The sequence below is a fragment of the Giraffa tippelskirchi genome, chromosome 12 (genome assembly GCF_054371585.1).
Source record: "Giraffa tippelskirchi isolate mGirTip1 chromosome 12, T2T-mGirTip1v1.2.pri, whole genome shotgun sequence".
NCBI classification, from domain to species: domain Eukaryota; kingdom Metazoa; phylum Chordata; class Mammalia; order Artiodactyla; family Giraffidae; genus Giraffa; species Giraffa tippelskirchi.
In genome coordinates this window covers 83402840-83428563 of record NC_137286.1, presented here as the reverse complement: position 1 = coordinate 83428563, position 25724 = coordinate 83402840, and the positions used below count along the sequence as shown (strand labels likewise).

The following is a 25724-nucleotide window of genomic DNA, read 5'->3' as shown; positions in this document are numbered from 1 at the left end:
CTCTCTGAATATATACGCTTTTTATCCTCTCTGATGCATTGGAAAGTAAGTCCTAACTGTCATACTTCTTTACCTCTAAATACTTTACTATACTTCTGCTAAGAGTCTCCTAACAGGCTTTCCCCTCACAGCAGTATACTGGAGACACATTGCATAATCTTCCCACCACCCCTGCCAACATAACCAAGATTCTGAGTATCCACCGGCTGCCCAGGCTCTGCTGGGGCTCACCAGGCCTTCTTTGAAGAAGGCAAGCAGGTGGTGGGATGGAGCCTACTTGCATTCTGCAAGAACTTTTTCCATGTATTATGAAATATGCTGAGATACAAGTAATGGGTGCACATAGTATAATATGTAAAAGGCACAAAAGAAGTCGGGTGAAGAATGAGCCTTTGCTCCCCTCTCACTTCCCAGTTACCCTCCCTGCCAGTGGCCACTGTGGGCAGATTTTTTTTTTTTTGGTAACTTCTCAGAGACATCTGATACATATACATCAAGTGACAGAGTCCCGTTCACTCGGTCCTGTATCTTTTTGAGGGGGAGAAGAAGAGCCCCTTGATGAAAAACTAAAGCGCCTCTTGATGAAAGTGAAAGAGGAGAGTGAAAAAGTTGGCTTAAAACTCAACATTCAGAAAACTAAGATCATGGCATCCAATCCCATCACTTCATGGCAAATAGATGGGGAAACAATGGAAACAGTGAGAGACTTTATTTTGGGGGGCTCCAAAATCACTGCAGATGGTGACTGCAGCCATGAAATTAAAAGAATTGCTCCTTGGAGGAAAACCTATGACCAACTTAGACAGCATATTAAAAAGCAGAGACATCACTTTGCCAATGAAGGTCCATCTAGTCAAAGCTATGGTTTTTCCAGTGGTCATGTATGGATGTGAGAGCTGGACCATAAAGAAAGCTGAGCGTCGAAGAATTGATGCTTTTGAACTGTGGTGTTGGAGAAGACTCTTGAGAGTCCCTTGGACTGCAGGAGATCCAACCAGTCCATCCTAAAGGAGATCAGTCCTGAATATTCATTGGAAGGACTGATGCTGAAGCTGAAACTCCAGTACTTTGACCATCTGATGCGAAGAACTGACTCATTTGAAAAGACCCTGATGCTGGGCAAGATTGAAGGCGGGAGGAGAAGGGGATGACAGAGGATGAGATGGTTGGATGGCATCACTGACTCAATGGACATGAGTTTGAGCAAGCTCCGGGAGTTGGTGATGGACTGGGAAGCCTGGCGTGCTGCAGTCCATGGGGTCTCAAAGAGTCAGACACGACTGAGCGACTGAACCAAACTGAGAAGACCATTTTTTAAGTTTTTATTGAATTTGTTACCATGTTGGTTCTGTTTTATGTTTTGGTCTTTTGGCCAGGAGACATGTGGGATTTTAGCTCCCCAACCAGGGATTGAACCTATACCCCTTGCATTGGAAGGTGTGTCTTAACCACTGACCGCCAGGGAAGTCCGTGTTCTGTATCTTTATACTATGTGATCATATCCAACTCATTTAATCTCTCTGTACTTTGATGTTCTCATCTCTGAAGGAAGCATAAGGACTAGGAATAAGTAATGAAAGTGTGTCACTTAACAAATATAAAATGAGGCACAAGCAAACGACAGTTTTAGGAAAAATTTAGTGAAATTTAGTGAAAATTATATATTCCATAGCCCAGGATGGCATTGCATGTGCTGTCATATGTTAGGAATTCAGCAGTTTATGCTGAGCCTCCCCATTCCCCAGTTCCAGAAAGTTCTTTACGTTGTTTTCCTGCAGTTATACCTCCGTTGTAAGGCTCTCTAGTCTGTGTTTGCTTTGAAAACTTCAGAAGCCACTGGCCTGGCTCGGAGATCTGGACGCTCCCCACAGCCTCTCTCTTGGCGTCTGCTGTGTGTTTTCTTTGTCTTGAGTTCAGCTCCTGGGCTCTGGGTCATTAGAGCCCAAATCCAAGTTGAAGTTGGGCTCAAATGATAAAGAATCTGCCTGCAATGCAGCAGACCCAGGTTTGATCTCTGGGTTGGAAGATCCCCTGGAGGAGGAACTGGCTACCCACTCCAGTATTCTTGCCTGGAGAATGCCATGGACAGAGGAGCCTGGCAGGCTACAGTCCATGGGGTCTTGACGAGTCAGACACGACTGAGCGACTAACACTTTCACTTTCCACTTTTATTGCGGCTTAGCAAAACCCATGAGTAAGAATTACTGAGAAGGAAAGGACCTTTGAGCAAGAATGTCTGAAAAGAAAAACTAATTCAGTGGCAGAACACATTTCAAAGGCATCTGGAATTTTTTAAGTTTCTCATAATTGTTCTACACACTGAGTTCAGTTATTCTCAGGAACCACTGAAGTAGGCTTAAGACAGGAGCAACATTATTTGCTAATAATCAGCATAAAGTCTTCTAATCTTATAACCAGCAGAATTTTTAATGGTCATGTAGCACTTAAACATTGGCCTGAAAAGTAGGGAGCCATTTCATTTAAGTCAGGAAGCGTTTTTTTCCTTTACCTTCATTCCAGTTGGTTCCTCATGATTTCTCCAAGCCCTGGGAATGTTTTCACTATAACCTGAAAGCAGATCGCCTTTGCAGAAGCTCTTAATGCCTAATTTAATTTTTTTTTTTTTTTGCTTCAAAATATTCAGTAACACCAGAAGTTAGGTATTTCTCTACTGAGCACTCAAATAGTGACACCAGAAAATAGGTTGAGTTATTGAGAAGTTGAACTTTGAAAAAAACCCCTCAAATGTAGTGTTTCTGTGGAGACATAGAAATCACTTCTAAGGCCAGGGTTTCATCTTTCTTTGGCTGTGCCGCATAGCTCGTGGGATCTTAGTTCCCCAACCAGAGATTGAACTCATGCCACGGCAGTGAAAGCGCCAAGTCCTAATCACTAGACCACCAGGGAGTCTCCCTAACAGAGTAAAAAGAGCCCCTGAAGGATGTTGGAGGGCGAAGGTGTGTGGATGGCACATTTTACCCCCTCCCCCTCCATCCCCAATTCCACCAAACTAATTCCACTTGTATTGATATTGCATGACGTTTCACAATCTGGGCTTTGTGCAATATTTCATTTGGAGAAAGAATTCCACTGCTTAAAAAAATTTTAGAGTTAGAAAACCACTATTCTAGGGCCAACACTGGATCATTATTTCTTACAGATTCTGGAGGCATTCTTTTCTGGAAAAGCTTCATCCATCCTCACCTAGACTTAGATGACTCACTCCCTTGACAGAAGAAAACAGGCACAGGTGTCCCTGTAACTAAGTGAAGCAGACTTTCTCATTCCATTTCTTGGATGGGCCCCCAGAATTCTCATAGGGTCTTGGGAGCAGAGAGGATCTTGGAAATTATTTTCACCAACCTCTGTTTTAAGATAAGAAAATAAAAATCCACATCCCAAAGTCACACAGCTAAACCATAAACAGCCAGGATGCCTGACTCCCACTTCACGGCCTTTTCTTCATTCACATTTTATTCCTTGTTCTTGCAGCCATATTATTTCCGCCCAATCGATATACTTGCAAAGCTGTAATTTAGGAGCAAATATACCATTTGGAGAAGGAAATGGCAACCCACTCCAGTGTTCTTGCCTGGAGAATCCCAGGGACGGGGGGAGCCTCATGGGCTTCCGTCTGTGGGGTTGCACAGAGTCTGACACGACTGAAGCGACTTAGCAGCAGCATACCATTTACATAAAGTACTCTTATCTTCTCTTCCATCACCCAAAGGAGGTGTAATAGACATACTTTGATCTCAAAGATATCTTGGTCAGAAAGATGTGGAAAGTTGTGACTCAGAAACCAGCACCTGCTGGGAAAATTCCTTCTATCAAAAACTTAGTTCAGAATCTATAATTCACCTTTTTCTAATATCTCAGGCATGTTTCACATGTTTAGAAAGAGAAATCAATCATCTTATCAGCTCAGGCTTTGGATAAATTCTTTTTTTTTTGGCTGTACCATGCAGCTTGCAGGATCTTAGCTCCTCAACCAGAGTTTGAACCCAGGCCTATGGCAGTGGAAGCTCTGAGTCCTAACTACTGGAGCACCAGAGAATTCCAAAATAGACTTTTTTATTCTTATTTATTTATTTTTTTGTCCACACCACATAGCTTGTGGAATTTTAGTTCCGTGACCAGGGGTCAAACCCCAGCAGTGGAAGTGCAGAGTCCCAACCACTGGAGCACCAGGGAATTTCTTGAATAAATTCTTCCTGCTGCTTGGAAGTAAAAGTGAAAAAGGGTGTACAGACTTCTCTAAGTCCATTCAGAGTTAAACAAGAATTCAGAATTGACTCAATCATAGATGTGAAGGTACTGGCCAAGCCAACCGTTCAAAAATCCTGGGTAAAGACTGGGACAGGCTGGAGGGGCAGGGCAGTTAGGGAACAGTTGTTTCTCTTCAGTAAAAGCACTGGACTTAGCCAGCCTGGATTCAGATTCCACCTCCGCCACCACTAGATCTCTGACCTTAAGAAAGTCTGTTAATCTCTCTGAGCATGGATTTTTTAATTTGAGAAATGATATTAATAACACCCATCACAAAGGTGTGTAGAAAATCAGAATGAAACGAGATAGACAGAAGCACTTTGTAAACCATAAAGAATAGAACGAACGCTGACATTATACTCATTAAATGTATTGTCCTAGCCTTTCAATGACCCTCTGAGGTTAGGTGAAACAGAGATAATCCTTACTAGTCAGAGAGGTTCAGTGGTTTACAAGCACACAGGGTTAGAGGTCGTCTAAGCCAGCATTATTTATAACGTAGAAACAAGATTTGGAGGGGTTAAGTGACTCACCTAAGGTCACAAAGCTTATTAAGTTGGAGCTAAGTCTAGAATCTTTGACCTCCAGAACATCATTCTCTTTACACTGACTTCTCTATGAAGAAAGCTTAGCAGTAACTGATACTGTAGATTATTGTCTACACCCTAGAGTTCTGTTGGCACATCTCTTGACCTTTTTAATTGTATTTATTGTCTAACCCTTGTCTGGTCAGCTGTCAGCAGTGCTACCTGAGAATGGTGTATTTGTATGTCCAAAAGGAGATTAGAATTTCACATATTATCAGGCTTCCAAAATAGCCTCAAATGATTGTCTCTTGCTACTTAAAATATAGAGATTTGTGCTTAGTCGCTCAGTCGTGTCCGACTCTTTGTGACCCTATGGACTGTACCCTGCCAGGCTTCTCTGTCCGTATGGATTCTCAGGCAAGAATACTGGACTGTCCAGAGGAGGATGCCATGTCTTCCTCCAGGGATCTTCCCAACCCAGGAATTGAACCCAGATCTCCCACATTGCAGGCGGATTCTTTACCACCTAAGCCACCAGGGAAGCCCCATAGAGGTATAATAAAGCACATTTTCTCCTAAAATTAGCAAATGATTATCCTTCTCAACAGAAATTTAAACACAAACCTTATTCATAAAAATGCTAGTAGCTCTTTGTTGGAAGTAAAGCTTTCTTTGCCATCTAAATATTATAAATCATCCTTCTAATCTGATGATAAATCTTTGTGTCTTGGACCGAAACTCAGCATTTGTTTTCATTTTTTCCCTGCCTTTCTCTGAACAAATGAGATTTTCAAAAGAAAATATAGCAAAAGGGTATTTAAACAAGTTTCTAAAGCAAAAAAAAAAAAAAGTATTAAAATCAGTCCTCTCTAGTTGAGGCTTTGCTTTACTGCTGTGGTTTAATGTTTATGTTGGATGTTAAATGCAAGACTCCACAGAGATTTAAGGGAGGCTCTGAAAAGTGGAGAAATCATGATCACAAAAATTTTGAGCTACTTAGAAGAAGTTGTGATCTAAATGTTAGGCAGAAAAAAAGAAAATACAAGTTAGACGGTTGATAGCAACAATGAGGTTCTTGTTTAATGAGTTCTATGAGTCCTACCTAGAAGCCGGTTTGAGACCCTGTCAGGTGTAATTTGACGGTGGTACCGACGAGAGACAGACTGGGTAAGTGGCAGAACCGGGCGTTAGAAATGGACGAGTTCGTATACTTTTTCCTTTCACCCAGACGGTTTTGAGGATTAGCAAATTACTTTCTATAAAGTGTGTTGGGATCCTTGGAGAGCGGATCCCAGATAATTACAACATAGAAGGATGGCTTTTCATTGAAGCTTAACATGATCCCCAGTAACGCCAGCGAATGCTTCGCATTTGGATGTACTTTGAATTCCTCTCAAGCATTTTATTTACTTTGGACCCAGAAGAATCCCCAAGCCCATTTGGAAGATGAGAACCAGACCCTGCAAACTATTTTATAAGCCTCATCCTGTCCTGTAGGTGCGTCTTCTCAGCCTTTGTAGTACTAACTAGACACAGACAAAGGCAGATCTTTCTGCAAATTGTACTTTCCTTACTGCAAATAAAGGAAGGAAGGAAGGAGGGAGGAAGGTGTGCAACTCACCTGTCTATCTCATTTACCCGAAAAAGTATAGAACGCTTTTTTTCTCCTAGAAAGATAATTAAATGATAGATCAAATGATAGACAGTTTTGTGACTAAAATGTTTGTGGAGGTTCAGTCAGTCAGTATCTGTTTTTGATAAGGAACATCCAACAATTCATTTGACTACAATTTGGGGGGTTTTTTTTATAGTTTTTAAATTTCTTTCTCTATTTGTTTTTCTTTTGCCTGTACTAGGTCTTCGTTGTTGTGTGGGCTCTTCTCTAGGTTTGAAGAGTAGGAACGGCGCTGTAGCTGCGGGGCAGGACATCTCATCCTGATGGCTTCCCTTGCTGTGCAGCACAGCCTGCAGGTCGCTCGGGCCTCAGTGGCTGTGGCTCCCAGTCTCTAGAACACAGGCTCAGTAGTTGGGACATAGGGGCTTGACTGCGCCAGGGCACGTGGGATCTCCCCGACCTGGGATCCCACCTGTGTCCCCCTGCGTTGGCAGGCGGATTCTTTACCCCTGAGCCACCAGGGAAGCCTGACTACTATTCGTTTAATAATTAGCTAGCAACTTTTTCCCTTGCAGTGACCAGTTATGTCAACCCTGTAAGCAGACCACGTGGTCAAATACTCATTTATATAGTATCACCCATGGTCATCTGGTCAGTAAGAACTTTCACCATCAGTTGAAAGGAGAAGAAAAAGTCGAATATGTATTTATAGCCCTCTTACCTAAGCCAAATAAGAGACACTTACTTCTGCTTCTAGGAACTGATCTTACCCTGTCATGTGTAAGATTTCCGTTTTAACAGATTACTTCACCAGCCCCATGATGAGAGCAGGCGGCCTGGCCCCTTGTCAGGGGTGGTTTAGTCACTCAGTTGTGTCTGACTCTTGTGATCAGATGGACTGTAGCTGGTCAGACTCCTCTGTCCATGGGATGTTCCAAGCAAGAATGCTGCTGTGGTTTGCCATTATTCTCCATTTAAAACAGTTCCTGCCGTGACCATTGTCAATCAGTCTGGACAGGGCCTGGCACTTGCTTCTGCGGAGGACTTATGCAGGTTTTCTCCACATCTTGGCCAGTGCTCGCACTGAGCCCTTGGTGGCCTTGGTCAGGCATATACTGAAGCCAGCACTCCATCGTCCAGGGCTGTGCTGCCTTTAGGTTGTAAATTTTGTTACCTTTTCACGACAATGACAGCAAACTATATATAGAGATTTTTTTTATATATATATATGGAATTTGTTATATCCCTGGAAAGCATTTCTTACCAAGCTTTTTTAGTGGATCCGCAAATTTCCCCCAAAATTCTTTCATATCATCCTTTGTATTTTTAATAAAACACTGTAAAACCAGGCACAGACTAATGTCGGCCCTGGCCCTCTTCTGAGCATATCCTTCCATTGAGGGAAGAGTCTGTGGGGCCAGTGGAGCAAGCCCACTTAGATTCTGTGTCTGGAACCGGGATCCCCAGCTGTCCTGCTCGGGTGACCCCAAGTCTGTTTCCTGGGCGTCTCTCTCAGGTCCATCTTCCTGGGCCAGACTGGCCAACGGTGTGCGCAGTCGGCCCTGGGGAGGACAGAAAGGTGTGATATGGACATGAGGACTGTGTCCACACACGTGCCTGTGAGCCCCTCCGGGGGGGGGGCAGAGCCAGCTACAGACAGAGCAGGGCATGGGCTGCAAGCCGGGGCCAGTCCTGCCCACACCGCCACGTTCTAGCACGGAGCGTCGAGAATCCAAGGATTCGGAATTTGACCCTGGCTTTCCAGGTCATTATAATGTCTATTTATCAAAGTAGAGAAAGAACATATTTTATTTAACAATTTGCAGTCTGATTTGTGGGCCTCCCTGGTGGTTCAGATGGTAAAGAATCCACCTGTAATTCAGGAGACCATGATTTATAGCATTTAAATAGACATCCTAGATGGGTCTTCATTTGTCCACTTGTCCCTTCGATTGTATACTTGTCTCTGTCCACTCTTATCCTCTCTGCCTTCCTTTTAGTCTCAGGATAAATGTGTCTCCCCCTCTCTCCAAACTTGGCCCTCTGACTGTGACCCTGATCTCTCCCCACCACCTCCTTTCTTGTTGTTGTTGCTGTTGTTCAGTCGCTCCATCATGAGACTCTTTGCGACTGCATGACTGCAGCACGCCAGACTTCTTTGTCCTTCACCGTGCTTCAACTCACAGCCATCGAGTCGGTGATGCCATCCAACCATCTCGTTCTCTGTCGTCCCCTTCTCCTCCTGCCCTCAATCTTTCCCAGCATGAGGGTCCTTTCCAAGGAGTCACCTCCTCTCTGCTGCCTATGAAATGCAGGCACCTCTCCCCAAACACCTGTCTAGATGCTGTTCTATTTCTATCTCATACCACCAACCTTTTACTGAAATTGTGTCCCCGAAGGCCTCCAGTGATTCTCATGCCCAGAGGTCATTAGTTACCTGCTCCTGGATGGCCGTGGTGAATGTCACTCTGCATAGTTTACAGCCGCTTCTGAGCCTCACACACTGATTTCTGGGGCCAGCCTGGGTACTCTGTATCCGCCACTTTTGTTTTGCACCTTCTTCACTCCAGCCTGGGTCTTTCCTCCACCTCCACGAGGAGGGTACCCCCCAAGACTTGGTTGGGGCCCTCTGCTCTTCTGTATGTATTCACCCTTGACAGTCATACTCACCCCTCCTGAGGGTGACAACCACATCACACATGACAAGAAATAGGTTTCTTCTCTGATGTCTCCCCAAATACACAGTTCCAGCATGTCTAGAATAGAACTCATCTTCCCCATGTAACCTGACTGCCTTCTGACTCCTTATTTTTGCATAAAAATTATTTCAACAGAAAATGTTCTACTTTTCATTTTAAATACCATGATTCCAGTTATGTTATGAGTTGTTTTTGTCAGCCAACTTGGGTTAACCACCATGTATCATGTGAGTGCTGGGAGAAAAAAAAATGCATTCCAGCTTCTAAAGAACTTATTTGTGAAAGACTGTACTGCACATGGGAAAGGAAAGCTTCTTAATTTCCAAACTTGATTGCAAACTCTCTCAAAGCATTTCAGCAATAAACACACCAGGCCTACTCATAGGTAATAATATGTGTTAAGATGAATAAGATACAGCCTTTCCTTCAAAAAACTCACCAGTTAAAATAGAATAGACATGAAAAGAAATCATTGCATTCCCTCAACACCTTAGGACTTCCCTCAATGCAGGAGGCCTGGGTTTGATCCCTGGGTTGGAAAGATCCCCTGGAGAAGGACATGACATCCCACTCCAGTAGTCTTGCCTGGAGAATCTCATGGACAAAGGAGCCTTGTGGGCTACAGTCCAAGGGGTCGCAAAGAGTTAGACATGACTGAGCTACTAACACTTTCAACACCTTAAGCAGTGTTTTGCCTGTGGTAGGTGTTCAAAAAATAGCTATTGACTGATGGTGAATAGATAGTAGTGATTCTTAAGTATTTTGACCCATAGCATTCCAGGATCTTTCCAATCCAGGGATCGAATCTGGGTCTCCTGCATTGCGGGCTTTACCATCTGAACCACCAGGGAAGCCCTTAGCACTCCAAGTAATCCCTAAAATATTTTGTCTCAGACCCATACCCAGAATTTTCTTTTCAGATCCCCCAGTTGCTCAAATACCCTGAGGTCTATTCCAATCTTTATATCAGTATCACAAAAAATTCTTAGAGGAAAATGAGAGGAGAAAGGAAATTTAGGGGCAAACCCCACAATTGGAGAGAACCACCTTGCTACAGTTATAGTTGCCTCAAATCCCAAACTTCTTCCCAAATTCTGTAAAAATGCTGCACCCTGTCTCAATTCCAGCCTTTTTTCAACAGACAGGACTTTCTCTTGTGCATTGTGAGAGAGGGAATTTAAAAGTTATTTGCTAAACTGAAAAATCTCTGTCATGCACTATTAAATAGAAAAGCAGATTATAAAATCACATGGTCACTGTTATCCATTAGTTAAAAATCATGTTGATGCTAACGTGTGTGTGTGTGTGTGTGAACTTATACAAGAAAACATTAACAGAAGTTATCTTTCAGTAATGGGATCATGGATAATTTTTACTTCTTTGTTGTTGTTATTGTTCAGTTGCTAAGTCGTATCTAACTCTTTGCAACCCCATGGACTTCAGCTTGCCAGGCTCTTCTGTCCTCCACCAGCTCCCCGAGTTTGCTCAAATTCATGTCCATCAATCAGTGATGCCATCCAACCATCTCATCCTCTGCCACCACCTTCTCCTTTCACGTGCCATCTTTCCCAGCATCAGGGTCTTTTCCAATGAGTCAGCTCTTCATAACAGGTGGCCAAAGTATTGGAGCTTCACCTTCAGTCCTTCCAATGAATATTCAGGGTTGATTTCCTTTAGGATTGACTGGTTTGATCATGCTGTCCAAGGGACTTTCAAGAGTCTTCTCCAACACCACAGTTCGAAAGCTTCACTTCTTCAGTGCTCAGTCTTCTTTAGGGTCCAGCTCTCACATCTGTGTATGACTACTGGAAAAACCATAGCTTTGCCTATAAGGACCTTTGTCAGCAAAGTGATGTCTCTGCTTTTTAATACACTGTCGAGGTTTGTCATAGCTTTTCTTCCAAGGAGCAAGCGTCTTTGAATTTCATGGTTGCAGTCACCATCTCCAGTGATTTTGGAGCCCAAGAAAATAAAGTCTGTCACTGCTTCCACTTTTCCCCCTTCTATTTGCCATGAAGTGATGGGGCCAGATGCCATTATCTTAGTTTTTTGAATGTTGGATTTTAAGCCAGCTTTTTCTCTCTCCTCTTTCATCCTCATCGAGAGGCTCATTAGTTCCTCTTCATCTTCTGTTTTGTGCTTTTCTATAATTTCTACAGTGAATATATTTCACTTTTGTGTTCAGGAAAAAAAAGTATGTGTATTAGTTTTCTACTGCTGTGTAACAAATTACCATAGACTTAGCTTCTTAAAGCAATACCTGTTAAAGTCATAGTTCTGTAGTTGAGAACTCCAGGCAGGCTGAGACTCCGCTTAGAGTCTTACAAGGCTGAAATCAGGATGTCAGCCAGCCAGGGCTCTTACTTGAAGGCTCTGGTGAAGAATCTGCTTCCAAGCTCATTCAGACTGATGGAATTTGGTTCCTTGAGGTTGTAGGCCCTCAAGGTCTACAGGTCCGCAGAACCTCTGAGGTCCCTGTCTCAGTGCTCCCTCTTAGGCAGGGTCATTCCTAGATGTGATTCTTGGGGTCCTGCTTTGTGGTGCCCACCATCTAAACCACAGATAACTCCCACGTATCAAATTTCCCCACACTCAAATATCTCTGTCTTTCCCTTCTCCTATCAGCAAGAAAAATCTCTCTCTGCTTTTTAAAGGCTCATGTGATTAAATTAGGCTCATCCAGATAATCTTTGTTTTGATCAACTCGGAGCCAACTGATTAGTAACCTTAATTACACCTGCAGAATCCCTTTGGCCTCCTTACATAACATAATCATGAGGTTCTACCCACATCTAAGGGGAGAAGACTGTATAAGTTGTATATACCAGGGGACCAGGAAGCTTGGAGGCCACCTTAGAATTCTGCCTACTGACAATGTGGGGTGTGTGTATGTACATATGTATATGTTTTGTTAAACTCTCCCCCTGAAAGTTGAGAACGGAATTCCTGATAGCCCCTGAAGCCCTCATCATACTTTACCTGCTGCTGGAGAGCAGAGATCATGTGAGAAAGGACCAGAAGTGAAGAAGCATCGACTTTTTTTTGCCTTTGTTGGTAAACACCCATGGACTTAGGTTTGGCAATTCTAGGCAATAACAAAACAAAGTTGGAAGTTTTATAGGTCCAGTGACAATTTTTTAGTGGACAGAGGATTCTAAATCTGATTCTCTTGCCTGTAGTATGACATCGCTGGACACTCTGGAGATGGATACAACATTGGTCTAGTTCCAATTAACAAAATCCCCAAGGACAATAAGCAAAGACTAGAAATTCTCAAGGTAAATGCATTCAATTACCTTCATATTATGAAACCTTCCACCAGATTAGGTAAAGTATCCACTGGTCGCTGAAAAGATTCACTGAAGAAGCAGCAGTTAACTGGGAGCAAGAAGACTTTCTGTTTCACGGAAATTTAAGCATTCATGCGAGAAAGCACTTATCACGCCGAAATTCCTGATCTGCACCACACAAAACTAGACTTTGTTCCCTATGTATTTTTAGGGGACTCAGGTTAGTATACACGATTCTACAGTCTATATTCTGTAGAGTTCTTCCAAGCCTCTACATATTTTAGAAGGAAAAGAAGGACTCCTTCTAGAGTAGTCTCTAACCCCAATTTTATGTATTTGTTAGTATTTTTTCTAACAATAAATTGTTTCACATACTTAGATCTACAATAGAAACACATTCATCATGTTTTTTAGAGTAAATTTCCTCCATTCCTATTAATTAAGCACAGTGCTTAGTATTGTAACTTTGTTTATTGGAAACCCAAGCCATTCCTTATTTTTCTCCTGTGTTATCTCCATTCTCCAATGTGACACCACGCTTCATATTTTCTTACATTACCTGACATTTTTTAAGGCTTTTTGGATGTTTGTTTGTTTTATTGGCCGTGCTGGGTCTTCAGGGCGGCATGAGGTCTCAGTAGTAGTTGCCTGTCCCCTCCTCACCCCCCAGCATGTGGGCTCACAGTTCCTCAACCAGGGATGGGACCCACGTCCCCTGCACTGGAAGGCGGATTCTTAACCACCGGACCACCAGGGAAGTCCCTACATATTCTCACTTTAAATGGCAGTGTGAGTCTTAAAAATCAGTGCCAACTGGGATCGTTTTGGAACATTTCCTGTTTTAACGTCGTAACACATCCAGATATCACTGTGCACTGTTGTCAGTCCAAGGGGCAAATTAAACAGAACTCGCTCAGAGTGTTTGTGCTTTCTCACTGTCAGTAGAAAAATCGTGTGTTTTTTTTTTTTCTTGAAAGAAAGCTTCTCACTAGTGGCTTTTGTGCCGTGTCTCTTACCCCCAGACGATGCACGCCCACGCTCAGTTCTGCATGAGTGGGGACCACACCTTAGAGGGGACAGAACATGCCATCAAGGAAATCGTCAAAGAAGAAGCTGATGAGTACTTTGTCATCGTCTTAAGTGATGCAAACCTGTCTCGCTATGGAATACATCCTGCCAAGTTTGCCCAGATTCTGACAAGCAACCCTCAAGTAAATGCTTTTGCCGTCTTTATTGGATCTTTAGGCGATCAAGCAGCCAGGTAAGTGTCACCGCAGGAAACAGCAGAGGGCAGGGAGAGAGAGGTTTGAGTACTTGACACGTGCTGTTTCATGGGCTTCCCGTCATCAGGGTTAGTAGGGGGAATGGGGGAGAAACAGAAGCCACAGTGGCTGCCCTCAAGCAGCTGACAGTCCGGGTGAGGGGATAGGATGTTCTACCTTATATTTAGATGAGCAGCAATACTTTAAGTTATTTGTTTTTCAGCTTGTATTTAACCAACAATTAAATAGCAAATTGATTTGTCTACCAATAAAATTAAGCAGTATTTTATACATTTTGCCTTTTACATCAAGGTGTTAAGCTCAGTTCATGCTCAAATCATATTCAAAGTAACAAGCGTCTACTATTTTGGTAGCATCAGAGATTGGGGATGTGTGTCTCTACACTGTATGTAGACATACTAGACATGCGTGCACTCCTGCTGAGTCACTTCAGTTGTGTCCGACTCTGTGGACCTATGGACTGTAGCCTGCCAGGCTCCTCTGTCAATGGGATTCTCCAGGCAAGAATACTGGAGTGGGTTGCCATGCCCTCTTCCAGGAGATCTTCCCAACCCAGGGATCAAACCCACATCTCCTGTGGCTCCTACATAGCAGGCAGATTCTTTACCAGCTGAGCCACCAGGGAAGCCCAAGAATACTGAAGTGGGTAGCCTATCTCTTCTCCAGTAGATCTTCCTGACCCAGGAATCGAACCGGGGTCTCCTGCATTGCAGGCAGATTCTTTACCAACTGAGCTATCAGGGACGCCCACAGAGTCCTGGACAGACTAGGAAATGTTTTAGGGTCCAAAGTTCTAACATACTTTTCTCTTCCCTTTGATTTGCTGCAGGATTGCAGGGTACAGCTGAGAACAGACTTAATACCGCATAACTACTGTCCCTTTATTGTAAATGACTTCACATCTTTCTCAGTTGTGCATGTTAGCCTCTTTGAGAACTTCCATGGCCTCCGCAAATGTAGGCCAGGCCTTTTCCGCTTAGACTGTCTCAGGACCAGCCCAGGATGAATCCAGACAGCAAGCTCAACAAATACTGTTTGAGCTGAAATAGCTATTTTGTCTTTCTAGTGAACAGATCCTGTTTGAACACTTAAGAAAGCACAATAATACCCTTGTGGTTTCCTGGGGAAATGATCCAACATCCACTGGCAGGAGATAGGTTGTAGAATTAGCTGGTCTACCGGGCATGCCAAATGCATGATACTGCACAGGAGAGTGGACTTTTATTAAATGTCATTCCAAAACCAAACTCTGCTGGCACAGTGAAAGGAGGCGTTCTTTGGGATGGAACTGTGTCTTGTACTTCTACTGCCTCCAAAAATGGCCCTTTGTTCCGAATGATAACTTGGCATTTAAAAAAATTATCATAAGCCCATATAAACCTCAGTGTCATCAAAGCAGGCATTGCATAAGTCAGATTATATTTCACGTTGTATGATGTGGGGCAGAAAAGAGAGAGGGAGAGAGAGAGGAGAGAGAGAATGCAAGAGGAAGAGAGAAAGAACCACTTGAGGTTTGGCTGGGCAACGTTTGTTGAAGCCTGTTTTTCTAAGGGAGGAAAGGCAGTTAGTTAGTAGGACAGCGTGAGGCGAACACGTTCTCTGAATCTAGGTGAGCTAGTCCCGGATTGATCCCGAGGGCTCCGTTCTGCCAGGGGAATATAAAATACCAGCAAACGACCATCATAAAAGGGAGAGCATTTTTTTCCTTGCAAATTCCCCAATTTTCTCACTGAAAAGACCTTTCTTTCGGTTCAGTGCTTCCAGCGAGCCTCTCTCTGTAGCTCTTTGTTGCCTAGCAATAGCCAGTTCCACTGCAAGCAGGGGCAAGATATTAAAAACTGAGAAGTTCCCTTCCTAAGAAACCATTCGGAATGCTGAGGTCTGTAGAGGCCGGAGGTGGAAGGGGCGCCCTGGTTTGCGATGGTAATTTTCTTTCCTCATCCATCCTGACAGGCTTCAGAGAACTCTACCAGCCGGCCGGTCTTTCGTTGCCATGGACACCAAGGACATCCCTCAGATTTTACAACAGATTTTCACCTCCACCATGTTGTCCAGTGTTTAAGAAGTGCCCTTATCACCCTGATGACCCTGGAATTTGAAATAAGATACAAAGAAAGAGTATCCTGAAGAAAAGAAGAGGTCTGTCCATGTCTGCGTGCAATGAGTGGATAATTCTGGCCTTCCTGGGCCTTCCTGCACTTGCTAAGTAATCAGAATTCAGAGAAGCTGCCAGAGTGAGGCCCGTGCACCACGGCTGTGTGATCACTAGAGGAAGCGAGTTGACCTGCATTATGTGAAAGGTCAGGGTTAAAGGAAGGTGGTTTGAGAATGGTGGTGCATGATGTGTTTCCAAAACCCTGAGGGATGAAGAGGACCTTGCTGTTGCCTTAATGTGTCACCTGGTCACTTAGGATAAAAAAAAGTGACCGCGGTAAACTAAGCCTTTGATGCCACATTCTGACACTGGAATGCAACTCTATGCAAACCCACCGAATCCGCTCCTGTTCAGTAATTATTTTTATTTTTTGTCTCCGCTCTGTATTGCCCAACAAACAATGATTTGATAGTATTCAACCCACTTAAAAGTCCTTTCAACAGCGTTATTCTATCAAAGGTTGGGTTTTCTCAATAATTTCATTGTGTTAGCCAAAGCCAAAAGGAATCGGAAGACCCTTGGAGTGCTTCCTTTCCATGTGACTTTTAAAAGGCTTTTTAAAGAATAAAGAGCAAATGCTGCTGGGATTGGGAGGATAAAGGATGTCTTGCCTTGAGTTTCCTGTTTCTTCTCCTTCAGGGCTTCTCAAAGTTTCACAGTCCTCCATTTTGGTGTCCAAAATGTAGTAGCTCAAAATAACAAATGCTTATTTTTTTTTACATAAAACAAAGTGAAAACAAGACAGTATGTTTGAGCTGAATGGTAACTGGAGATTTCTTTAGCTATTTAAAAAACAGCCTCATTCCTTTTTAAAAAAATTTATTTCTAATTGGAGGATAATTGCTTTACAATTGTGCAAACCAGTTGTGTTGGTTTCTGCCGTACAACAATGTGAATGAGCATTAAAAAGCATATATCCCCTCCCTCTTGAACCTCCCTCCCAACCCCACCCCCACCCCACCCCTCTAGGTCACCACCGAGCTCCAGGTCGGGCTCCCTGTGTTATACAGCAAATTCCCACTTGTTGCTGTTCAGTCACTCAGTCATGTCTGAGTCTTTGAGCCCCCCGTGGTCGCAGCACGCCATGCCTCCCTGTCCATCGCCATCTCCCAGAGCTTGCTCAGACTCCTGTCCGTGGAGTCAGTGATGCCGTCCGATTTCCCACCCGCTCTCCAGTGGTAGTGGGTTTATGACAGTGCTGCTCTCTCAGCCTGTCCCACCCTCTCTTTCCCCCACCATGTCCACAAGTGTGTCCTCTCTGTCTGCGTCTCTATTCCTGCCCTGTGAATCGGTTCTTTGGTACTATTTTTCTAGATTCCATATATATGTGTTAATACGCGATAGATATTTATTTTTCTCTTTCTGATTTACTTCACTTGTGTAACAGGCTCCAGGTTCATCCATCTCAGCTCAACTGACTCAAATTTGTTCCTTTTTATAAGCCTCATTCTTTTTTATTTCCCCCAAATGTACCTCATTCCCACCCTCTCTTGGGCTGACCTTTACTTATCAATAGGGTCGATGTCCAGTTTTTTTTTTTTCTAATCAAATGTTCCAGCAGAAGTCAGCCTCTTTTCAACCATGTAATAAAAGTTTCTCTTCATCACTGATGGCAAAGTCCAAAATGCTGGGAGCACCAATATGTGTGTGCTTTCTTACGACAAGCTGAAAAAACTAGTCTTGTTATTAATGTTATCTTATTCACCCCTTCATGGTGGGAACTGTACAATTCATTTCATTTTAATTAATTACAGCAAAGAAGAAATGATGACCCTCATTTGTTTCACCACCCCATCTCCCTACCAAAGAAAGAAAAGCAATCAGCTTTCCCATGCAGCCAAACTGCTGGGATTGGAAGGATAGTCAGCCAGTTTGCATGGCTTGTCTTGTTTCTCGAGATAGACACCTGCTCTGTGTATTGAATCATCCAAAGACGCAAACAATTTCAATCCAATAATACCTGTAAACATACAGCTGCATTAATAACAATATCATATAATAATGATGATAATAAGAATGGCAGCTAGCATTTACTGATCACTATGTACCACGTATGCTAAGCCATTTCATACATTATTCCATTCAGTTATCACAACAATGCACGTAAAATAGGTTATTTTTTAACCTCATTTTACAGATAAAAGAAGTGAGGCTCAGAGAACTTAAGACTATTGATTACTCGTTGTGCCTGTGGCTCAGACAGTAAAGAATCTGCCTGCAATGCAGAAGACTGGGGTTCGATCCCTGAGTCAGAAAGATCCCCTCGAGAAGAGAATGGCAACCCACTCCAGTATTCTTGCCTGGAGAATTCCATGGACAGAGGAGCCTGGCGGGCTACAGTCCACAGGGTCACAAAGAGTCAGACACAACTGAGCCACTAACACTTGTACTACTAACATCCTCATTTTACAGAGAAGGACGCGGAGCCTTAGGGAAATTCAAGAAAACAGGCACACTCGCAGCCAGACGGGGCAGAGCTGTGACCCCGGACTGTCCCCTCTCATGCTTTATTCTTGCAAACTGATCACATTTCCTAGAGCGCTCTCCTCTCCCCACTACTTGGAAACTAGCTGCACAATTCGAGTGCTTGGAGGAGGGGTGGAGACCAAGGACATGGGACGCTGCTGGAGGGACACTTCCCATGGATCCTTCCTGGGCACAGCGGCGGCGTGAGGAAGTGCCCATCCAAATGGCAGCTTCATCCCTAGAGATGCCCCTTTGCTGGAGGGTCACAGCCCCCGAAAGCCTTTGGAAGTTGAACCCAAGAGTGATTGATAGAACAGCCTTTTAACAATCCTCCCCATGAGTTAACTACCTGAATAAGCAGAAGCCTTTTTTTTTTTTGAACATGGAAAGAATGTTCTCAAGTAATTTGATTTCCCTTTCCCCACTGGCCAGACAGTTTTTGCAAAAGTTATTTTTTAAAAAATGTATAACTCCCTGGCTTTCGTGATTTGTAAAAGGGAAGGAGGGTGGGGGAGGGGAGTAGAGAGTGAGAAGATGACGGGCTTCCTTTCGCTTCTTGCAATAAATACCTAAGAAGTTGTGTCTTTATTATTAAATGAACTTAATTATAGGCCACTCCAAGCTGTTCCCAGGCCCTTCTTAGGGCCAGGGCGTTATAATAACCACATTGTGTGCCTCGGTGCGGGGGGGGGTTCCACTGAAAGGCAGCTAAACCCGTCCTCAGGGAGCCCACGTACGCTGAGAAGGTCCATTGTGATCCTGAGCAGCCAGGAGGAATGAAAGCCATGAATCGCCCCGGTGAAGGATGCGTCTCCCCACCCCCGCCCCCGGGGTCCTTTGTGAGCGTCCGCAAGAGGACCTCATCACGTATGCGCGGCCCGCGCACCCGCAGGAAAAAGGGTCGGAGCAGGGGTCCCTGCGCCTAGCGTATGTTTGGAATGAATCATTTAATTCTTTACATTACACCCTCTCCTGCGAACTGTCAGGAGGAGAAATCATCCATGCCAGCAGGGTTTTCTCTAAACAAACTCTGGGGCTTTGAAAGCCACTTAGGAGTGGTGTTCCCTGGACCGCGTGGCCAGTGTTCCTGAGATGCATCTCTGGGGACTCCAGATCCCCCCTCCACCTGGCTCCTTCCTGTGCCTGTCAGATCGGCCAACGTGAAATTCCTCAGGGAGCAGAGCAAAGAGATTTGAGGGGACCAAGGAACAAGAGGAATCGTCGCTTCTTTGTTGCATTTCTGTTTATTTCCAACCATCACAATTTTGAGAGAGATCACAAGTCTAAGCTGACACCTCCTGTGCCTAGATAAATTTTTTTTTTCCTGGAGTTGCATCTCAGGAATAGCCACATGGCCACTTGTATTGAGTAAATCGCGCATGATTTCATCTTATTAAGGAAAAAATGTCCCTTTTAAAAAAAGTATTCCAACCAGCAACATACAGCTTTTTCAAACACTTAAATGAATTGTTGAATTCACTACCAATTTCTCGTCAGGGTTATATCATAAAGTTCTTACCTGTTGCCTCTCCTTTATGTTTTTTCTAAGATATGCTGTGGCAGAAGTATTGTAAGTAATGGAAAATAATTCCACTGGTCTGTAGTGGGAGGATTTCCAAACAGGGTAGAATGAGTCAGAAGGAAGTTGTCGATGCTGTTCGACCATGAACTATTAATACTCGTGCAGTTTTGGGCTAGTCGCTCATGGGCCTCAGTTGCTTCATCTCTGAATACAAAAGTTTGGACAAAGTGATCTGCAGCGCTGCAGTCTCATGCTCCTTCATCTCCTACAGTGAATTGACTTTGTCCCCTACGTCTTACAAGAGCCTCATCATTTCAGTGTATTTTTGTCTCAGCCCCACACATATTTTGGCCCCTATGGGACAGAGTATTTGGGCACCTATATCAATCACCCTAAAAAAATGTGTTACTGAGTGAATATGCATTCTAAAATTTATGTAAACACTGTTAGAATTGGACAAGAAGGGCTTTTCTGCCCAGCAGCTGGGCAGATAGTTCTGTGGGATCGTGATTCACAAGATTTCTGCCCATTGTCTCTTGCTTTGCATTTTGCAGCCATAAAATAAAATTCTGTATCTGCTGCTCTACACAGTGGGATCAAAAAGGATCAGGAATTGGAAAACCACTGTGTACTGAGAGCTGACCTTTGTGCCGCAGCGGAACAATGCACAATTGTGTGTGTGGGTTTTTTTCTTCAATTGTTAAATCCTGTAAACAAAAACCTCCTCCAGAGGAGAAAAAAATGCTTGCCAAGTAGACTCTCAAGATGAGAGCGATTTGACAGTTTGTTGTTTTTTTTTTGAGACTAAGCCCTGTCTGGGGCTTTCACCTTCAAACAGAGACCTTGTCTCTTCTGGCACAGCCGTGCCGTGGGCTTTGGAATGCCAGGGTTACATAATTTTGAAATTGAGTGGCACTTGTGGTATTTGACCACTCAGAGCCAAGTATAACACTCTTTTAAGGTGGTTTGGGTGCAGAGGGTGGCTAGAATGTCATGTTTCTGCAGTAAGAAATCTCAAGGGACCTGTCATGCTCGGGTCACTACCCATGCCCCCACCCCCCTCAACAGGCGCCAAAGGCACCCTGACCCTTCCCTCTTCTCACGGGCTTCAGCGAAAGGGCTTTGGAGCCATCAGCTCTTCTCCCTGTAGGAACAATCACAGTGTTTGTCAATAGACTCTGACTCCCAAGATGATAGATTTGACCCCAGAGGACTTCCAGAATATAAAGATTTATTGAAATTACATGCAGCTCTGAGGCATTCGTAACAGTAACTGGAGCCTGACCTGGAAATGGGAGGAAATTGTCAGTCTGAGCATCCCAAAGCTAGTGTGTCTGTCATGCCTGCTGGAATGTGGCAAGAAAGTAATGAGCCTGTCAAGAGTCCTTTGTGTAATTGGTCTCACGATGCCGCACTTGAAGCCTCCTTCACTGAAACTGGAAGAAAAATAAGTGTCCTTGCTCAAGACATTAAAGTTGGATTTGCAAATGTGCCATATTTATATGAATAAAATACTGATGCTAATTCAGTAAGACTGATCATGTCTTCATTTCGGAACTCATCACTAAGAAATCATCCATCATCAGACTCCAGGAATAGAATGAGTGTCGACAAAGCTAGGTGGTCCATTTCCTTTCACAAAAGATTTTCTGGCCCATGTGAAATTCAGCCCTGAAAACGCTGGCCTAGAAAGGTGTACTTGGGGACCAGTGGAAATATTGGGTTGGCCAAAAAGTTTAGGTTTTTCGAATGAACTTTTTGGCCAACCCAATAAGTGTCCACACTGGAGGAAGCAGCCTGTTGACCAGTGTTGGCTTTGCCTCCTGGGATGGGGGCGATGCGAGGGCATTGGCAGCTACCCAGAGCTGCTGAGGCATCCCAGGGTCTCTGCTCCAGGCCAGGATGCCCAGACTCCAGGTGGCACGCACATACAATTTAAAGGACAGTTGATGGGGTACCCACGAAGGCCTAAGGCTTAGTTAGTAGACACACGGACCAGGAAATAGGGCTGTTTGTTTCACAGTGAACAAAGACATGTCTATTATCTGAAAAGCGTCCTTTAGGGCCCAGATGCTTCTGAACAACTATTTTCCAGGCGGATAGAATATGCATGTCCGTACATGGCGGGCTGGAGTACAAAGATGCGACATTCAGTGTGTGGCGCCTGAACTGAGGCGTCTCTCTTTTGCTCTGACCTTTCCTGCATACTGGAGGGAAGGAGCGCGCACTCGGCAGAGGTGGGAGACGCGCGGCTCCACAGAACCGCTTGAAAGCAGACATTCAGTCACTTGGCAGGAGTACAGCTCCGCACAGCTGGCCTGGCTTCTTGCCCCCTCATGTCTGAAGTCTGTCTTTAGAGAGGGGTTTCTCAGCAAGAAGGGCTCCTCTTTTTAAATACAAATAGCCCTGGGAGGCCGTCCATCACGCTCATCTTGGCTTGAATCCCTCCCTCACAGGCGGAGATGAGGGTCCTCAGACAGGACTGTGGTGGAGGGAGGCAAGGAAGAGGATGAGGGTCGTTCGCCACTTGGAGCATCAACCAAGCAGAGAATGGGGCCTGGGGCACTGCGTGAGGGCACAAGACCACGTGGCCACATGAGGGTGTGTGTTTGCTCTTCTTGCCCGTGAACGCTTCCACCCATGTGTATGGGCAGTTTGGTTCTCTTGCATCTTGCTCTTGTAGAGACATCAGCTTTCCACCTGTATTTTGCCCTCTGTCTTAAGAAAACACTGCCTTTCTGACATCCGGGTTTCAACAGAAGCAGATGCCGCAGACATGGTCAGGAGGGGATTCTCTAGCCCTGGTAAGGGTCTTCTACCCAAAGGCAAGGCCGTTCACCTTTGGAAACCTACATACTCCACAATCCCTGAATCATGTCTCTGGTAAAGTGAACAAATCGGATTCTTTTTTATGCCCTGTTCAGTTTACCAAGAGAAGAACTCTTGCCCTGGACTGTGTGTGCATGCATGCTAAGTTGCTTCAGTCATATCTGACTCTGTGACCCCATGGACTGTAGCCCACCAGGCTCCTCTGTCCATGGGATTCTCCAGGCAAGAATACTGGAGTGGGTTGCCATTTCCTTGTCCAGGGGATCTTCCCGACCCAAGGATTGAACCCGAGGCCCTTATGTCTCCTGCATTGGCAGGTGGGTCCTTTACCACTAACCCCCCTGGGCTAGGGGACTTTCAAAAGAGAACTTACAGCCACCCCTGAGAGGCCGCAGCATTTGCTGGAAGCCACTTCCCTCCCAGCAGAGGCAGAGCTAATTTGGGCCCAGGTGGGCAGCCCAGCAAGCCAGGGGGATGTCCTGGTGCAAAGACCTGTGGACTTCTCGAGTTCCATCCTGGTGAGGCCTGAAATAAGATCAGAGTGAGCCTCTGCAGCTCAGAACGTTCCTCCTGTGGAATGAGGGTGCTGAGCACGCTTCTGCTGGGATGTTCTCTGAAGTGTCTATAATTCAGTCTTAGAAAGAAGTTGTTATGTAAGTTTCTAAAAGCCCTTAGGTAATGTTGTCTCAGTACTAAAAAAAAGCAAGTGCCTCTGAAAAATGAATGTGGCCTCTTAATAACATCTCTTTTTTCCTCTTCTAAGGAAAATCAAGGGGTTTTTTTGTTTTTGTTTTTTGAGATGTAATTGACATATTGTATCATTATACTAGTTTCAAGTGTACAACATAATGATTCAATATACGTATTATTGCAAAATGATCACCATAATGTCTAGTTGACATCCATCACCACATGTATAAGGAGACTCAGTTACACATTTTCTGATCCTTGCCCTGCCAGTGACCTCCCTCCCCATCATCACTGCTGTCCCCCAAGGGCTTATAAATAAAGACCATGCCATCAATTTCTCTCTTAAAACCACTTCAGCTCCTCCCCATGACGATCTCATTTGGACACCACTAAATCAGCCCGCCCCACCCAGGTCTCCCGTGAAGAGATCTCGTGGCCGGTACCCTGAAAGACTATGAGTCAGAGGAGCCCAGGGACAAGCGCAGAAGGCAGGGGGAGGGTGATGTTTGTGATGACAATACACACCTGTTTTCCGTGGTCAAACCCATCCCAGCCACGCCCCAGCACCCAGGAAAGCCACGCTGTGCTCTGCGCGGTGCACGCTCAGCGTCCGCGGGATCACAGTAGGATTTCTAGACCTGCTGCTATCAGCTCTGTGACTTTAGGCAACTTTCCTGGTCTCCCTGAGCATCACTTTTCTCCCCTCTGAGATGAGGATAATAATTCCATATCTCGGGGTTTGTGTGAAGATGGAAGTCATGAAAGCACATCATGAACAGAAAGGGAGTCCAGCTCGACAGATGTTTGGCGTTAGTCCCAGAGAGGGATGTGGCCCCTTAGAAGGTCAGGGTCTCTTTGACCAATTTCGTTTGGGGACCAGGACATCTTTGGTGGTGGTTTAGTCGCTAAGTCGTGTCCAACTCTGGGACCCTGTGGACTGTAGCGCCCTGTGCCTCACCCCCCCCACCCCCCGGCTGCAGGCCCCTCTGTCCATGGGGTTCTCCAGGCAAGAATACTGGAGTGGGTTGCCAGTTCTTTCTCCAGGGGATCTTTCCCATCCCAGGGATCGAACCTCGGTCTCCTGGATTCTTTACCGACTGAGCCAGTAGGGAAGACTCCTTAGGCTTAGCCAAACACCTCAGACCAGGTGCAGAGCCCAGAGCAGACCGTCCCTCAGGAGGAATGAAGTGGGGACAAAATAAAGGAAAACGGCAGGCAAGCAGCTGGGGGCAGGGGCCGAGGGCAGGGCAGACGACAGGCAGCCACTCAGCCTCAGGACCCCGCGTGCCTCCAGGACGGCACAGAGCCCAGGCTCTCTGTCTTACTTGCAGAAGTGGCCAAGATCATAATGTGTTTCCTGGTCAGAATTTTGTTTCTTGTCTCTGGCTGAGGGGCGTGGAGCTGGCCTTTCTCAGGAGGGCTTCCCAGTAGTTTGCACGGCAGCCACAGGCTCCCCTTTGGGAGCCGTTAGCACTAGAACTGTTTTAAAAATAAAGACTGAAATAAATAAATAAAGATGGTAATAAAGTCTGCCTGGGATGTCTTCCTGACCTGTGCCCCTTCCTCAAACCCAGGGGAGAAGCCCTGACTCACCCAGGTGTTCAGATGTCCCTCGAAGGAACTGGTTCCTTTAGTCAGTCCCTTTTGGGGTGACTGAGGAGTCTTAGAAGGCTTATTCCAGACGGCCATGTTCTGGAATATACTGAGTGAATGATAAAAATTATTGTTAAACAAAATAATTATAGCTGAGTCTTATCTAAAATACATCACAACAGTGACTGTAGCCATGAAATTAAAAGATACTTGCTCCTTGGAAGAAAAACTATGACAAACCTAGACAGCATATTAAAAAGCAGAGACATTGCTTTGCTGACAAAGGTCTGTATGGTCAAAGCTATGGTCAAAACTATGGTTTTTCCAGTAGTAATGTACGGATGTGAGAGCTGGATCATCATAAAGAAAGCTGAGCACCAGGGAAGTGATGCTTTCAAGCTGTGATGCTGAAGAAGACTCTTGAGAGTCCCTTGGACTCCAAAGACATCAAACCCAGTCCATCCTAAAGGAGATCAGTCTGTATATTCATTGGAAGGACTGATGCTGAAGCTGAAGCTCCAATACTTTGGACACCTGACTCAAAGAGCCAACTCACTGGAAAAGACCTGATGCTGGGAAAGATTGAGGGCGGGAGAAGAAGGGGTTAACAGAGGATAAAATGGTTGGATGGTATCACCAACTCAATGGACACAAGTTTGAGCAAACTCCAGGAGACGCTGAAGTCAGGGAAGCCTGGCGTGCTGCAGTCCATGGGGTCACAGAGTTGGACATGACTTAACAACTGAACAACAACTTAATCCTCCCAAGGGCCAGGCACTTCCTAAG

General features: G+C 44.8%; 1 protein-coding gene across 10 annotated transcripts in view; it reads left to right on the top strand.

The window, feature by feature from the left end:
• VWA8 (von Willebrand factor A domain containing 8) overlaps positions 1 to 16438 on the top strand; it is a 385006-nt gene extending 368568 nt beyond the window's left edge. For all 10 annotated transcript variants that reach the window (XR_014071267.1, XR_014071268.1, XR_014071269.1 and 7 more), the window contains 3 exons: positions 12290 to 12388; positions 13423 to 13661; positions 15637 to 16438. Coding sequence is in view for 7 of the 10 variants with exons in the window: in XM_081549924.1 (XP_081406050.1) it covers positions 12290 to 12388; positions 13423 to 13661; positions 15637 to 15745 (447 nt within the window). In the remaining 3 variants the exon portion in view is untranslated. The remainder of the gene's footprint in view (positions 1 to 12289; positions 12389 to 13422; positions 13662 to 15636) is intronic.
• Positions 16439 to 25724: the final 9286 nt, after the last annotated feature.